The sequence below is a fragment of the Maylandia zebra genome, linkage group LG16 (genome assembly GCF_041146795.1).
Source record: "Maylandia zebra isolate NMK-2024a linkage group LG16, Mzebra_GT3a, whole genome shotgun sequence".
Classification (NCBI taxonomy): domain Eukaryota; kingdom Metazoa; phylum Chordata; class Actinopteri; order Cichliformes; family Cichlidae; genus Maylandia; species Maylandia zebra.
In genome coordinates, this window is record NC_135182.1 from 33,716,848 (window position 1) to 33,734,690 (window position 17,843).

Here is a 17,843-nt window from a genome sequence, read left to right on the forward strand (position 1 = left end):
CTGCAGGGTCCGTTTAAAGGAATCTGTTCTAATGCTTAAATCGTATCATAACTAAAGGTCCTTCTAATAAAGTCCTCAGAGGTGTTACGATAAGACAAGGACCAACTAGAGCTGCTAAACTAAAAGTCTCGCAGGCTGCTTAGTCACTTATGTCTGGCCTTAAAGTGCAGGTGTAGTGAAGTAGTCTGCATTATGTGAAAAAATCAAAGGGGCGAGCCCCAGTGGCGATCTTGGCTTTCACTCAGTGGAGGCATAAATTCCTCTTATTATTACTGCTCACACAGGAGTCTTACCAGATACTCCTGTGTGAGCTTCAGCGTACAAGTGGGATAGCCTACAGTAAGAGCTGGAGTAAAGGAATAAACCACAAAGGTGGCGGCTAATCAGGAATTAAAGTATTCACACTATATTAAATATTTGTTAGTGGTGTAGTGTTTAACTCTGGATTAGGATTATGTTAAGCAGTCAGATTTAATTTCAAAAGAAATTACAAATAATAAAGTAAGCTGATGTTGTTTTGTTTGAAAGGAAATTAAAAGTGTAAGCACACATTTGAAAAGAGTTCACTCGGGGTCAGTAACTACGTCAGCTTAGTTTGTTTTCAGACATGTCAGAAATGTGAAGTTTATTGATTTTCTTCTTCAGTGACAAACTGACCCCTCTCTGGCCAAATCTAGATTTTTTTTCCTGAAGAAGGCTTGATTGAGAGGTCAAGCAGATACTTTTTTTTCTTCACCTCACCTAATTAAAGCATGCCCTTGTGTACTATTGCTGTTAGATAAGGTCACAAAGTCAAATAGTTGGTTTTAAGGGTGTCTGTGAGTCTGCAGTGCAACCTCTTCCCTTAGTAACCTTTCACTTTTGCTTTCTCTCTTTCTAATTCTTCACTTCATTTCTTTCTCTTCAGGTTCAGTAAATCCCATGTTTGTGAGGTTGCCGTGTGGAGGCATAGGGGTAAGTCACTTACTCTGTTTGTTAATTCATGCTTAAGTCATCTTCCAAATATTCACTGTCTAATTAAGTATTTGTAATTTGCGCTCTTGATATTTCTTGGAAAAGGCCATTGTTAGTCATACTGGTTTATTCAGTGGAAAATTGTTGTAATAGACACTTGTGTTTTTACAACACTGTTAGTCTAATCAATACCCATCTGGCACAGCTCCATCAGACTCTGGAATGAAGCAAATAAGCATAGTTTCAGCCTTATCAAATAGCAGTATAATAAGTGTCTCCTTCGCCCACTCATTCTGCCCCCTGCCTAAATAATGGTCCCATTTGTTCTCTTTGCACCAAACAAACACACACACACACACACACACACACACACACACACACACAGCCTTGACACACTAGCACGCAGATGCACACAAACACACACAAACACCACCCCTCAAGGACCAGAGGCAACAAAAGCTGTTGCTCGCCTTTCCGCCGTGTTAGTAATTGTAACCAGATGTTACGAGCTGTGTGTGCGTGCGTGCGTGCGTGCGTGCGTGTGTGTGTGTGTGTGTGTGTGTGTGTGTGTGTGTGTGTGTGGGGCAGGGGGTATGACTTTGTTTGTGTGCATTGCATAGTTTGTGTTTGGGGATTCTTGTGTGCTAAGGCAATGATTTTGATGGCTGCTTCAAGTTGGAAGTGATAATGTATCTGAAAACTGATACATTGGAACAGTTGTGCACCTGTTTGTGTGTGTGTGTGTGTGTGTGTGTGTGTGTGTGTGTGTGTGTGTGTGTGTGTGTGTGTGTGTGTGTGTGTGTGTGTGTGTGTGTTTCCATGCTTTTTTTGTTGTTGTCTTCACAATATTGAGCATTTGAAAGGCTACATCATGCCTACCTTGCCACATACCTGATCTCTCTACATCGTTCCTCATCTCCTCATACCTCTGTTTCCTTTCTCCTCTTCTTGCCTCCTTTGGGGCCACCACTCCTGCTGCTGCGGTGGGAACAAGAAAAGCCGGAGTTCTGCGTTGCTCCGTTCTGCTCTTTATAATGGCAAATGGGACTAAATTGTTGTTTTCCTGTCATACACACACATACAAGTCTTACATACACACACTCACTCGCTTGCAGAGGAAGGGGGTTCAAATTAAGCTGTCAGCCTGTGGAGAACCATCATTCTGTCATACCAGCACGTTCCCGCTATTTTCTGCCTCTAACACATACACTCACTCACACTCACGCACATGCACACACACACCACTTCCCTTTCACTTTCCCCCGACGAGCTTGTGTCCCCCTCCAGGCTCGAGGCAAAACTAAACATCAACATGGGAAATAATAAAGCACTCGCGCTGCTTCAGAGCAGCATCTGTTTGCGCTCATTAACCTGACTTGTATATATGATTCAGTTTCCCATTCACTCACTCACTTGACTCTTGATTTGCTCGCTCGCTCAGTCTTTGACTCGGCTACTACATACTGTCATCCACTTACACCGCGTTCCCCTCTCTTCACATTGGGTTCCATTAGTCACTCATCAACAATGCACTCCCCTTTTTTTAGTATCTTTAGTGTATGTTGAGCGCTCCACAGTTTCATTTCATGACAAATTCTTTCTTGGCGCAACTTTAAAAGAGCCCCTTTTCTTCTCCGTGGATGTTATTATGGAGTAATCATCCGGCCTTGATCAGTTTCGTCACTGGAGACCGGAGGAAAAGGGGGGCGGCTGCCTGAAAGGCTGTCGACTCGCTCGGCTCGCTGACTGGTTGAAGGACCGAGGATCTGACTGGGTGGCTAAGGTTAATGTTCCACTCGGTCAGTTGACTGACTGAAAGGCCAGCGGCGTGGATGAAAGGGCGAGCGACTGGCAGGTTAAAGTTAACATATTCAAAGACCCCCAGGTTTACATCAGGAAAGCCTCGCTTAGAGCTCTGGCGTCGGCCGCTCTGCACATGTGTGCACGGTTCAAAACACACTGACACACAGGCCTTCACTTTCTTCTTTTCCTCAGCCAGCTTCTTCTCTCTGTGTTTATCGTGTGCTCCATCTGCCTGCAGTATCTGCCATGCCTGATGGAGGGTGTGTATATTATCCTGTGCGTGGCCCTCTGCGTACAATCAATCACACAGACTATTGTGGTCTGTTGGGCTTGTATGCATGTGTGTGTAGGTACTGTAGTGATTTGGGCTGGGGGGGGGGGGGGGGCGCTGCGCTGCCCGTGCTTCTGCATTAATCAGGCTTGACCACTGAATAGTTGCCCTGTGTCTAAGCATGCTCAAACACACACACGTCAGGTATTCATATCTTATGGGTATATCTAATTGACATAAAGCTTTCCCTATCCCCTCACCCTACCCCTAACCATGATATATGAATGCCTAACCCTTACCCTATACCTAACCATAACCCTATTGTAACCCTGTCACTAAAGCCACATTTTGAGTCTCAGAAATGCCTTCAGACTTGCAGGAACCAGGATTTTGGTCCTCACACGTATAGTAAACGTCCATTTCTTGGTCCCCACAAAGATATGATCACACACACGCACATTTTAGTCATTTAAAAAAAAAAAAAAAACCTCATGTTCTATACCAAAAAAAAATTTTTTTTTTAATCGGCCTTTTACAGTTTTTTTTTTTTTTGTCGTGTAATATTTTAAGGTGGATAAATTATGGAATGTCTCTAAATATCTGTAAACGTAATGAGTGTTGTTTGCCTGAAAACCCCTCTATATGGTTTAACCTTAAAACTGACGTATAAACTGACAACTTACTATAAATTTGCTGCTTAACCTGTTATTAATTAAGGCTTTTGTGTTTTCATCATATTATACTTAAGTCTTTGATTGGTTTCTGGAGTGCGGAGTTACAGTGTCATATCCTTACGGATCAAAGGGATTTTTAGAAAGTCTGTTGTGTTATACACAGCGCGATGAATCCTCCAATTTTATGTCTCGTAGTGTTTCTCTCTGTTGTTTTCCTCACAGTGAATAAATTTTCCAGCCCTTCTTGCACCGCTGCAGACAAACTTTCAAAGAGTAACTTTGATGTTGTGAAATGACACAAGCTAAATGATTTCAAATGTGCTCAGTTTTACGACTTCTGCCCCACTCAAGTGCTGTCAGTAACACCAGCAAAAAATAGATAAGTGGAAAACAGTATGAAGTTGCATATTTTGGCTCCGTTTGAAAATGTTATTTAAACAATACAAGGCCTCATGTGTGTTTGTGTGTGTTGGCAGGTGGACAGCGACACCATTTGGAATGAAGTCCATTCATCCAGCGCAGCGCGTCTGGCTGTTGGCTCTGTGGTGGAGCTCGTCTTCAAAGTAGCATCGGGAGAACTGAAGGTTGGTTTGGATGCTCCGTGGAGTTCGATTAGTCATGGCTGTTTGCAGGGCTGCAGTGTATTTTTAGGCATTGGAGCACTTGTGGCCTTTAGGAGCGGGTAAATGTGCGTTAACCTTTAAATGCTATGTAACTCAAATGGACTCTGCAGTATAATTGGTCCCCTCCAACTTCGAGGGGTTTGATTTTAATATCCTTGTTAAGGTCTTACTGCTCTAGTCGATTTTCCACCTGAGTTCCAGTCACATAGGCTTACAGACAGAACAAGGCCCAGCGCAAAGAGAGCACTATATCAGGTCACCTCTAGTAATGTGCTATCCGGCCGTACTTCCAGACACCTTAAAGGAAAAAAAAAAAAACAAGGAAAAAGTTCCAGAACCAACTTTCGCACCTCCCAGACAGACATCCCCACCCCATCACGCCTCTCCCCATCCCAGCCAGACTCGTGCGTCTGTGGCGGTGGCGGCTTGCTGTTTGAACCCAGCAGGGAGACCCGGTGCACACGCACCGCAAGCGCCAGCAGTCCCCATTAACAGGCCCCCTTTAGAAGTGTTGCACCAAAGCCACCTGCAGACCAGGTTAGCGTTAGCTTTGCACCAGTATAGCACACTATCTCGTGACGTTCTTCAGCAAGAAACAGTAGCACACCATGCTGATACCCAGCTGAGTTTTGGGTGGGGTTGCTAGCATCCTGCCATCATGTTGAGTGGGCATGAGTGATTGTGCATCACTTTGCACAATTAACAACAACACAGTTTAGTTTGAGTGATTTCCTGCTTAAAGTTTGCTGGTATTGACTTACCCTCAAATTAATGCTTGTATACACATGCACACACACACCTACACACACGCACGCATGCTTACACACATGCAGACGGTTCTCCGAGGATCCTTCATGGCCAAATGACCACATTCCACCTGCACCAACAACTCTATGAACTCCACAGAAAGCCATAAATCTACTGAAGGCACACATTCACACTCCCTCTCTCACACACACACACACACACTTCTGTCTCTGTGGCTTCTACTTTCTGTTTCCCCCCCACGTCTGTTTTAATTTAATTACTTTTTTCTTTGTATAGAGAAACTTCACTCGCTCACATACATATGGTACCGTACAGAGTTCTTTAACCGTGTGTGGGGAAACCAGTAGAGGCAGTTGTCGCTACAGTAATCTTCCGGCTGGCTGCTAATCCGCTGCAGCTGACTCAACATCATTAGTCCAGTTTGCAATCGCTCTACATAAGCTCAAACATCTATCTAATGTCCCCACATTGCGCTGGGACCCTCCAAAAACAATTGCTCGGAGTCCTGCCTTGACAAAGCTCGCCTTAACAGACTCATTGTTCCCGTGAGGACACGCATGCACTTTCAGTGGGAGAAGCTAACATCTGTATTCTTTAGAATACAGAAATAGATTTTAATACTTCTGAATGTATTTGTGTTCTTTCTGTTCATCGACACATTACTCGTCCTTACGGGGTAAATAGCGATGCTGGGAAAATAATGTGTTCGTTGTTATAGTCCAGTTGTGTTAGCATGCTTTTTAGGTTAATTTGTGATGAGTTGTAAGTATGAATGTGAGAGTGTGTGGTTATGCGTCACTCTGTGTTTGCCCTGTGATGGATTGGACACCTGTCCATGGGACCACACGAGGGGCTAATTCAGCCAGTGTAGGCCCACTATCCCAAGCCCCCACGTTAAATAAGCAATTAAGAAACTGTCCAAGCGCAGTCTTTATGGATTTCCATGTGTGGGTTTTTGCATGCAGCAGTGGATTTGTGAAACTATTTTTTACTAGTCTTTTAAATGAAGTGAGCAGGCGTGTCATCTGTGATCTGTTTTTGCCGACAGAATGGCTTCGCTATCGTTCGACCCCCTGGACACCACGCTGAGGAGAGCACACCTATGTAAGTAATCTCATCTTACAAAGCTGTTTTCCTCTTACTTTAGTGTTTCTGTACTTTTTATACAGCACTTACTGCATGATGCAAATAATATTGCTTAAGCATGAGTATAAAATTTAAAATGTCATCATTTTGTTGCTGTCTTCTTCTCTTTTTTTTTTTTTTTTTTTTTTTTTGTTCAATCCTCAGGGGTTTCTGTTATTTTAACTCAGTCGCCATAGCAGCCAAGCTCCTGCAGCAGAGGCTCAATGTCAGTAAAATCCTCATCGTAGACTGGGTGAGTTTCTCAGTGGGATGTTTGTTACATGACAGCATACCTGTATGCACAGGTACAATATTAGACACGATGTGGCTCAAGGTTCTTGCACGGTAGACGTCTGCTCTCACTTGAAGGACAAAGAGTTGAGAGAGAAACTGACAACGTTGGCTAGCTACTCTTTGTTTCTCTTTATGCTCGTGTTGCATCCCAGAATAATCCCTTCTGCATAACTACTTTAAAATAATTTTTTATACCATAAAGTGTGAAAGAAAGAGACTGTCAGCTGACAAAGGCACAAACGTCTCACTAACTTCTATTAACAAAGAAAAGAAAATAGCTGCTAGATTTATGAGGCAGTAAAAATATAAAAATCCTCATTATGTTATCTGTTCCACTTGTTTTTAAATTGCGAGGGGTTATGAACATAGCAGCCGCAAACTGAGCTCTTGTCTGGCTATTTGGGTCAGATATTATCCCTTTTTTCTTCACAGAGAAAAAAATAAAATTTATAAGAAGGTATGACGGAGCCTTTGTCGTGTCCAGGAGCGGTGCTGTTCAGTGGCATCCCTGGCTGGTCACGGCCATTCCCCAAAGCCTTTGAAGGGCCTTTTAATTTCCTCTCTGTCTGTCACAGGGGGACGCTGAGTGCAGGCTCATTGTCATGGCACTCGCCTCCAGCCGCCGGGACATTTTTAGAAATTGTGTACTGTAGCATTCATAGACATAGACAATGAGGTCATTTATAACTGACGCTTTTGGCAAAAGTGAGCAGCTGTTGAAGTCGAGTGTTTTATTGAATCGCGCTGAATCCTTTTGTGACATCGCAACAGGCTGGAAGGAGATGATATAGTCTGGCAGTATAGGACTCTCTCTCTGCATCAGTCAGCTGGTCCAAGTGGAGGTGCAGAGATTGATGGTCCCGTTTCTGTGAATCTCATTAATTTCCTCAAACCTATTCATCATAATCCGTCTTAATGACGAGGCAGAGTCTATGTGCCCCTGGTATTTGGTTTTTCTTTGACCGAAGAGATTTAAAGGATAATTACACTGAAAATATTATTATATGCTTATTTTTTAATAAAAAAATGCCCATTATAATCTTTCCAGGATGTCCACCATGGCAATGGAACCCAGCAGGCCTTCTACGCTGACCCCAGTGTCCTTTACCTGTCCCTGCATCGTTACGATGATGGGAATTTCTTCCCGGGAAGTGGCGCACCCGATGAGGTAAAGACGACAAATGCTTTTAATAAACCTTTCAGACCCAGCCTTCGGTCAGCCCACACATAACAAACCCAGTCACGTGTGTTTGCGCTTCCTAGGTGGGCAGTGGAGCAGGTGAAGGTTTTAACGTGAACATGGCCTTTACTGGGGGACTGGACCCTCCTATGGGGGATGCAGAGTATCTAGCTGCATTCAGGTAAGACAGTGATGTCACTCACTGCAGTCTAACTCTTCCTGTCATAGCCTTGGAGTATGAAGTACAGTGTGTAACAAATTACCTGTTGGTAGCTGTTAAGAACTTATGGTGCTCACCCTTATCCCATCTGATTCCCGTTAGGCGCGCTCCTATAACTATACATAAGCTTCCACAGATACAGGCATGCACTCGGTGCAGACATGTACCTGTCTCTCATACATTTTTAGTTCACACAGCTGGAAAGGAGAAGGCCTGGATTGGTTCCAGCGCTCTTTGAAGATGAGTCCATGTTTGCAACTGTCTGTCCATCTGGCCCGAGCCCGACACATCAAACCAACAGGCCACTGGCTCATCGCGGCTTTAGGCACGCAATCCCCCGGAAGTACACCTTAGCTTCTTAATGCACCCCAGAACCCAGGGTGCTCTCGCTCCCCATCTCTCTCCTTTGTATTCTTCTCTCTCCTCCTCATCCTCCTCTTTCTACCCTGCTCTTTGCATCTGCGTTGATGACAGCCACGTAATGTATGTCATACTGCAGCTATTACTTATAATCTATGACTGAAGTCAGTAGCTGCTGCCTCATTCTCATTCCCTCTACCATCATAGACGTGCTACTCTCAGGAATTTATAAATAAATAAAACCACAAAAAGAGACTAGTAACCGTGCTCTGTATTAAATCACCTTTTAAATGTTAATGACTGTGTTGACAGTTGAGATGAGTATAACTGAGAGCTCTCCAATACTAACAGCACAAGAGACCATTAGGAAGACCTTAAATTACTAAGTTATTACTTTTATAACTCTGTATTTATATGTTTATTTGCATTAGGAGGGGAAAGAATTAACCCTGCACACTCATTTCAAGTTTTAGAAATTCTTGAATAGTTCCAAAAATATAATCATGAAAACACAGTTAACTGAACCAAAGGGAACTTTCACTCAAACTCTGGCTTCCTGTGATTAAGAATTTGCCTCAGAAAATAGAGTTCACGCTTTTTTTTTTCTCATTTACAATTATTTAATATTTAATTTTACACTCTTAACGCACACTGGACTAAAAGTGTTGCTGTCATCTGGATCAACTTTTCTTATGCCCTTGTTTTGTGTGCGTTTGTCCTGGAGTGATGAACACAGATACGTGCATTTGCATATCAGCCTGTGCATGCTGAGGTTGTTAATGCGATTGCGATTCAGCCTTCTTTGCGTGAGGCAGAATAGGAGCTTGGTGTTCATGAACCTCAGGTCGTGTCACCATTAATTCCCAGAGGCTCCAGAGGTATTGGACAATTTATATGCCCCACGGGGGCACCAGCAAACCTGTGCGCAGGTCATAGATCTGTCACAAATGCACGCACACACACACACACGCATGCATGCACTCATTGTCAAACAAATGCATCATGCCCTGATTCAAATTTGCATGATTGTGTGCAAAATGTGCACAGTGCAACAGATGTGCAAATGCACACCTTTCATATCTGTTTGCTCACACATCTACAACCCAAAATAAACACCTGGTGAACACAGTTGCTCTTTCACTCTTATTACTTGTGTGTTTTGGTCTTTTCCTTCCTCTCTCTGTCTTGAGGAGGGGATGCGTGCCTTGCAGCCAGTACCTTCCCATTCCTCCTCTGGCCTGTGCCACGTTGCATTTGCAGGGGATCAAGTCTGAGCCTCCAGAAAGCACAGAGAAAAAAGATAAGAAAATTGGCCCTAATGAAAACCAGAAGCACCGTCTCTTTCCCCGTCTCTCTCTCTCTCTTCCTCTCTCACCCCCATCCCACCCACCCCCCTCTTTTTGCCATGAACTTGGAAAGACGAGAGAGGAGGAGAATTAAATTTAATTCAAACCAGCTCTCCGCAGAGCCAGATGACAGGGCTTTGAAGTGTAAGTGTGCGTGTGTGAGTTTTTCGCTCTCTTATTCTCCCTCTTCTCCTGCTCTCCTGTTCATTTTTTATGAACGAAGGGGGGAAGCCTGCAGTTTAACCTTTTGTTTGCTGGTTTGACAAGTGCTGCTCCCTCTGAAGGATCTTTCTTTCCTTTTTTTCCCCCATGAGAATGAATTTCTCTGAGCTTTAAAGCTTACAAATATCTAATTTGGTGGCATTTTCATCTAGACCAGAGCCAGTCATCCTATACAAAATGATAGGATAGTAATACTTTTTTTTATATATATATTCTGTACATGACAGTACTGCTTTTCATGTTACAAAGCTGAAGTACATGGGATCACAGGGCATAATCAAGATCTGGCAATGTATAAATTCAGGACTAGATTAATTACATACAGATGTGTAGTCCCGAGAGAGGAAGTTTTTCTTGGCTCAAAAAAATGACAGCTATGCCGAGACCTATTGCCGCGTTAACTTTTTCGAGTGTGCACATTTGATATCATGTTGGGTGACATGTGCCAAATACTAAAAGTGCTCACTGGAATCAGACAAGGAGAAATTACTTGGAGCAGAGTAAATGAAAAAGAGTGTGCATTATAAGGTTGAGCATGGTCAAGTCTTTTAAAGCGGTGCCAATCGAAGATATGTGTTCGCCTCCACAGATTTTACGCATGGAGATCTGTTCATACAGCTGAGGGAATGCTCCTCACTCTGTGGACAGGAGCTCCTTCTCTCTGAAAAGACTGAGAAAATACCCCCAGTGATGTCACCAGGCTTATTCTGGCTTGCAGAAACAGGAAGTGTAGGATTCGTTGTTTTCCCGAGCTCCGCTGCATCTATTTTGAGTATTCTTATTAAAGCCATCTCATAGCTGAAGTGCAACAGCCATTCAGCATTCCTTTGTGCTCTCTGTGCATGCAGACTCAGCTGCACCTGTTGCTAGGTAAGCCAAACAATGCTAAACAAAAGTTTAGACCACATAGCTGTCAAGTAATTGCATTTGTAGTTAAATGTAACTGGGAGACAGCCAGCAGTGGTTTAGATTTCAGCCTCTTTGGTCAGGATGTCCCATCGCTTACGGCTCAGTCGTAAACTCTCCCCTCCCTTAATTAACAAAAAGTCTTTTTCATCTCAGCGTGCATAGCCTCTGATTCACGCACAATTAGCCCTTCTCAAAACCACTTACTTCCCTCTCTGCCAGCCTGGTAATTGATCACTGCGGCTTTTTATTTGTTTAAATGTCAGGATATTATTCCAGTGGGGTGGGGTGTGGAACTGTCGACACCAGCAGTTTTCAGCATTGTGACCAGAACTAGTTGCTGTTTGTATTCAAGGTTGGAGGGGAGAGGGTGGAGGAGCCCTTGGTGGTTGAGGCATATCCTCGGCAGTCAAGGTTTCCCACCAAGTCGTGTGTCAGGCCACATAAGCGTCTGTGGCAGGCTTCTTTTAGTGTGGGGTCTTTATGGCCCCCAAATGTTAATGGGCCAAGGCTGTATGCTTAAATAAATGTAGCAGTTAGTCAGAGGGTTTAGCAGAAGTCCTTTTTAATTTAACATAAATCCAAACATAATTATCTGTGTTGCTCGTGTACACGTTTGTGTTGTTTACGGCTGTCTGACTTGAAGTATATGAAAGGCTGGAAAACAGCAAAAAAAAAAGATGCAGTATGTCACGTCTTTCGCCTCATTCATCCACTCTTCATTTATGTCTTTACTCAATTAAGTTCACTTTGTTTTTCATCCTATTCGGCCGGACGTTTTCATCTGAAACGCTGCCAGCTGCACGATAGCGCACAGTGACGCTCACACTCTGCGTATACTTACTGTCTGGGACTCCCAAAAACCTCCCAGTGCTACCTCCCACCTCTCCCTCAGACAGCTGTGTGTATGTAGGAGTGTTGTGTTGTGGTGGGGGGTGGGGTGTGCACAGCTAAGGGTTATAATTTGGTGGTGAGCAAGAGATGGAAAAACCTGCGGCCTACGGAGCTCAGGGCACGCTGTTCACCCACAGCTGGCAAACCAACACCGTGTTCCTGAGGTCAGCAAAGTACAGGGGACCTACAACGAAACCCTGTGGTACTCCATCAGTCACAGACCTCACTAAAATGCTACTTGCCCAAATATCCCAGGCCCCAGAAAAATTGTTGTGCCATGCCAGAGGTTCCACAGCGAATGACAGAGACACTTGTTTTGCCATCTGGGAAGTCCTATTTATGAACTCAGTTAGACATTGTAAATTATGCTAAACCAGAATGCTATGTCACATGATACGTCTGTGCCCCTCCTGTTATTACTAGTTCGAGGATTGATTATTACAGGTTCATAACTTATGGAAACCCCATAAACATCTAAAGTTTTCACTTCTTAAAAGTTGTGTTATTGTTATTTTGTGATAGGACGACAAAAAAAGTTAAATATAAACAGCTCTAATCTTATTTTATCTAATCTGCTTGGTCAAAAACCCTTTCTTCAAAACAAGGTCATCCTATAAACCGACTGGATTTTCCAGCCACAGCTTGCAGTGAATCATTCCGCACTATTCCACTGTTGATTTGATTTCTGTGTATGACACATTGCACACAAGCAGTCAAATGAAGGTTGTACACAAGCAGCCCTCATTCACCACACCCATCCAGTCTTAGTTATCCTCCGTACTTAACACGCATACACATATGCAATTATATCTGTCCTTCCGTTTTTCCTTTTTACTTAAGGTTCATGCGGTTCATTGCACTAAATTTCCAAAACTTCCACTTCAAACATTTATGTGGCAGTTTTCCTTACCACACACATACTGTACAAACAAACTGATTAGTTGGATGTTTGCTTTGAAAACCATGAAATGGAGAAAAATGACCGTTTAGAAATTAAAAAAAAAAAAATACTGCAATTCATTGACAGTGCGAGTGAATTGTAGCATCCTCAGAGTGGAAGAAAGCAACATCACGAGGGCACTAAGAACACTGAAGCCATTTCTTAGTATATTGATTTTATAGCAGTCCTTGTTACTCTTCTTTTAGTCATCAGAGCTAACACAATACTGATGCAAAGCCATATAGCAGTCCATATATGCCTAAAGACGATGGCAGTTATTAACATAGTTTTCAGCAGCTCTACATACTATTATCATCACTTTGTCCTTCAGATCAGTCCATCGATCTCAAAGCAGAGGTCAAATCTGACATGATACTTTAAGTCTATATATGGTACTTTCTATAAGCTGCCAATTTATAATAATTTTTGTCAATTTTCAAACAATAAATCATCAAGTTAACCTTGAAGACCTTGGTAGATCTAACCCAAATTTTAATGGATTATAAACATGACTGCAAAGTTCAACCTTCCGAGCTATCGTGTTTAATAACCTTGGCTGAGGTAATCGTTATTTGGTATTTATAAGTCTGTCAGACCTGAGTTTGTTGATGTGAGCACTTTGGTTTTTGTGCTTCTTTAATGTCCATGTATGCTTTGTTGTGAGTTCCTTATCCTTTGACACAGTTTCATGTATTGGAAATATGGCAGTGGGAAAAACGAACTGTTTATATTCACATGGGACAGCTTCTAATAGTGTTATAATTTAATCTTGAAATCTCAGGCTTGGTGGTTTTGATTCTCCTTTTGGTGGTTTGAGCTGCATTTCTTTCTAATCTAAAGTATTTGCTGTATTTAATGCATTTTTTTAAAAAAAAATACATGTTTCATACAGTAAGAGCAGCCCGGTCACCCTGTCATTTAGATCAAATATTAACCATATGTGGCAGTTCAAGAATATCCGGTTGCAAGAATGCCAGTGAAATGTAGTGTGACACTTTTTATAGCCTTGCTTGAAAAATACAATATAATAGTGAGAATTTTCCACAAGGCTGTGTGACAAAATCTAACCTCACTTATCGCCAAGATTTTGTGATGTTTTTGAGAAACACTAGACTTTAAAATTACTTCTGGTTTCTGGCCTTCGTGTGTGGGGCAGCAAGCCAAATAAGAAGCATGCATGCAGATGCTGATGCGTAAGGTCGAAATATAGACATCAGAAGCTGAAAAGCTTTGACTGACTGAGATTTAACTAAAGTGTTTTTACGGATACATTACGTTGCCTATTGTTTCTCCAGGACGGTGGTCATGCCTATTGCCAATGAGTTTGCGCCTGATATGGTTCTGGTATCTTCTGGCTTTGATGCAGTAGATGGACATGCCCCACCGCTGGGAGGATACAAACTGACAGCCAAATGTAAGTGCTGATTCAAACTGTCCATTTCATTTCTTCTAAATCTGTTTTTTCTTTTTCCTATGAGCTGAATCATATATGCACATCTTAAGGCGTGCACCACGTCACTCGTGCCGTATGCTGTGTGATGCTACACTGCATTCAATGCTAGGAAAGACTCAAAAACATAAACTCGCCCCTTTTGTGTGCAGTGTGCATATCTAACTTACATATTCAGATAGAGACCCTGACGTGACAGCAAAGAGCTTTTCTAAAACCATCCAGCAGATCTCAAATAAGAGCTAGGGGTCTTTGTTGTCAAAGAGGGGGGGTTATGGGTGGGTTAAAGAGGATTGCAGGAAGAGGGGATATGGTCGAATTTAGGGGGACTAAAGTATGGCTGAATACATATATAAGAACGCCCCTCATCCTGAGAGGAAAAACATCAAAGGCTGTGACCAAGACTAAACGCAAAGCCACATTTATTAAAATTAAACCTGGCTTATATTAGGGCTTGTTTTTTGCCCCCCAGTAAATCCACAGTGCACTCGCTTTCTCTTTTCCTCTGTGATGCATTCACCCCTTCCTTCATCCACGCTCCAGCCGCTTTTTTTTTCTTTGATCAATATCCAGAAAGGAAGTTAGAGGCTGAATACCATTTCATTCTTCGTCTTTCTTTCTTTTCCTGCTCTTTCTCTCTCCCTCCCTTTGCCATTTCTGCTGTGATTTCCTGTCTGTCCAGGCTTTGGCTACCTGACCAGGCAGCTGATGGGTCTGGCAGGCGGTCGGCTGGTGCTTGCCTTGGAGGGGGGTCACGACCTCACAGCCATATGTGATGCCTCTGAAGCCTGCATCTCTGCTCTGCTTGGCAATGAGGTAAGATGTGCAGAGAGAGAAGGAGAGAGTACTTTAAATATTTGTCAAGTATTGTCAAACTGTTCTTGATCAGCACATTAAAGATGACCGTTTGCCTGTGTCAGCTGATATGTGATGATATGTGAGCACTCATATAATTCTTGCACTGGAGTTTGAGCTCCAGTGCAAGTAGGCGGTTCAGTAACACTGCAGACTTTTTGTGTACACTTTAAATGAATGACGCTAAAACAAAAAGTGTTACAAATGAATCACTGAGCGATGATTTCGGTTCTTGATTTGCTGTTACAATGTTTTAGGATTGAATATTTAAGTGTTTGTCATGTATTTTCTTACATCGCACATAACAGCAGTGTTTTGGTTCATAGTCCCTGCTGAAGGATGAACCTGTTTTCAAAAGTATTTTATTACTACACCACAAGTTTGTACAATTCTGCAACAACAGCAGGCTGATTTTTATTTTTAACTCATCCAAGCCCAAGCTCTTCACATTTTCTTCATCTACCCCACCACTCAGACAGGAAGTGAGCACCAAACACACACACATACGTCAGAGGGAGGATTTCCAGGCAGAAGGTTAATTGTAGAGTGTGTAGGTTGTGGAGTGGAGCAGCTCTGTGATTCATGGCTACCCACAGATTTCTTCTAGCTGGTGTCTGATTCATTGCAAAGGAACCAGCGAACTGCGGTTTCAAGTGGAGATTCTTGAGAGACACTTTACATCGAGGATTAATATCCAGACTGACATATATTAACATTTATTTTAAAAATGGAACAATCTAAACTGGAGTCTTTGCCACACGCACAGGCTCAGATCGTTGTCATTGGAGTTGTTTCTGTTCCTGCTAAAACCGTCATCTTCTGCAGTATCAGCAGTATAGAGCACCTTGAAATACAAATACATCATACCATGTGATGTAACAGTGTATTGATGCAGTGTTATTAACATTTTCCTCGGGACACTTTAATGCAAAATACTAAAAAGCAATAATAATTAAAAATGTACTTTTATTTTATAAACTCTAAACAAAGCCTGCATGAAAAACAAAATAAAAATGGCGTTTCTAAAAAGAATCGTAAAGTGCATCGTGAGCACGCTGGCGATGTTTTAACCGCTGACTAAACAGATCAAAGAAAGCTTCCAGCTCATGGGAAATGGCTAAACTTGGAGGCTAAATGTAATAACCTGCCTCTCTGTACCTGCATTTTGCCCACCAATGACTTGAAGCTGCAGTACATAGCACTGCCATTACATCTGTTAAAGCTTCAGGAATTCAAGGACACTTCAGAAGGGCGGATGCTTTTTGCTGTCACGAAGGTTTGTGCTCATGACTTCCAGCTTGAAGGACACTTTCGTTACTCACAGTACCGCCCTGAAGCAAAAATAATATTTTAGGCCAGGGGCTTTGCTTCTAAGGTTTCAGCCGCCTGTAGAGCACCAGTCTCAGCAGGGGTTTGGAGGAGGTACCTGGACGAGTGCCATGGGGAGCTGAAAATTCGAAAATAGGCAGGAGGCAGGGAGCGTCAATTGCCTCGGCTCTGCAGGGCATCCCTCTCACCCGGGGCCCTGTCATTGATACACATCTGAAAGTGGTTACCCTCACACCTCTGCAAGCAGGGTCAGCCTTGGTCTTGGAATCCGATAATAAAAGGAAATGGAGCAATCATTTGAAGTCGGGAGGGAGGAAGCTATTGTTATTAAGACGTGTGTAAGTATTGTTGTACCTGTGCAGGTCTTCGGAGTCTTTTTCAATAAACCTGGCCACTATACACAAGTCCCAACAACTTGGCTTCATCTTTAATTTAAAAAACAAAATCTTGAATAATGATTTTAAATATATTTATATATATATATATATATATATATATATATATATATATATATATATATATAGATATAGATATATGGCAGGAGCCTGACAGGACATGTTGTACAGAAGGCCTTACTGGCATGTGTTGAATGGGCAGACTGGTTTGAGTAAAGTTGTGAAGAACACAATGATGTTTTTCCCTTTCAAAGATAGAACTAGAGTTTGCATGACCTGCTCCGGCTGGCTCTTTGGCAGCAAGTGATGTCAGCTGTTTGAACAAAGGCAGATCACACGGTTGTTTGGTGCTTTGATAGCTGATAGCAAAGAAGAAAAAGTAGACTAAAATGTCCCTGATCGGATCAAAACAGCAGGAAGCAAGTGTTTCTAACGTAATCTCAGCAAACGTTTCTGTAATGGACAAGGAATGTTGATGGAAAACGTCAGTGGGGGATGGAGCTGGAGGGAAAGGATGGTGGCCTGTTTTCTTGTTTTGTTTTTCTGTCCTGGTAATGGCAAAAACAAAGTTTAGGAACAGTGAAGCCTTGCCAACCTTTGGGTCCAAGGCCAGCTGGGCATCAAATGAATAACAGTCAGAATAAATCCTTTTTTTTTTGAATGACTGAGTACTTTCGTTCTCTTTCTTTGAGACTGTTTCAGTTTGTGCATGTGTGCGTGTTGGAGGGATGGACTGAGGCATACGATCACTGCTGGTCAGCTGTGCATTTGTTTATGTTGCTTCCAGCTGCCTGGGGGGGGGGGCGAGGGGTTTGTCTGCAGGTATCATGAACCCAATGCACGACTATAACTGAAACACTGTTCATGCTGTTGGTGCTCTTTAGTTGACCATCATGGACTGGGAGGTAATGCGCAGGTACTGCAAAAGACTCTGTATGTTATACATCATCTTCTCTTCCCCTGTGTCTCGTACTTTCTGTGTTTTACTCGAACTTGTGTGAGAGTTCTAGCCGTACTTTCTTTGGCAGGTTAAGACAAGCTTTGCTATAATGAGTATTGGGTTTCTTTTGAAAGCAGCTCAAATTAGCTGGTGGGAAGAGTTAGGGAAGAAAATTGCTGAATGGACTTTACAGGCTCTTTTATTCAGTCTCACTGCTGTAATGCATAATGCTGAAGTTTCTCTAGTTAAATAGCTCATGAATGATGCATTGGCAGCTCCACTAGTCAACTCTGA

General features: G+C 42.6%; 1 protein-coding gene across 6 annotated transcripts in view; it reads left to right on the plus strand.

The window, feature by feature from the left end:
- Positions 1-17,843, plus strand: part of hdac4 (histone deacetylase 4) — a 126,681-nt gene that overhangs the window by 101,599 nt on the left and 7,239 nt on the right. For all 6 annotated transcript variants that reach the window (XM_076875357.1, XM_024805444.2, XM_004559217.3 and 3 more), the window contains 8 exons: positions 908-954; positions 4,179-4,286; positions 6,142-6,197; positions 6,384-6,471; positions 7,561-7,680; positions 7,776-7,873; positions 13,876-13,994; positions 14,713-14,846. In XM_076875357.1, coding sequence (XP_076731472.1) covers positions 908-954; positions 4,179-4,286; positions 6,142-6,197; positions 6,384-6,471; positions 7,561-7,680; positions 7,776-7,873; positions 13,876-13,994; positions 14,713-14,846 — 770 coding nt within the window. The remainder of the gene's footprint in view (positions 1-907; positions 955-4,178; positions 4,287-6,141; positions 6,198-6,383; positions 6,472-7,560; positions 7,681-7,775; positions 7,874-13,875; positions 13,995-14,712; positions 14,847-17,843) is intronic.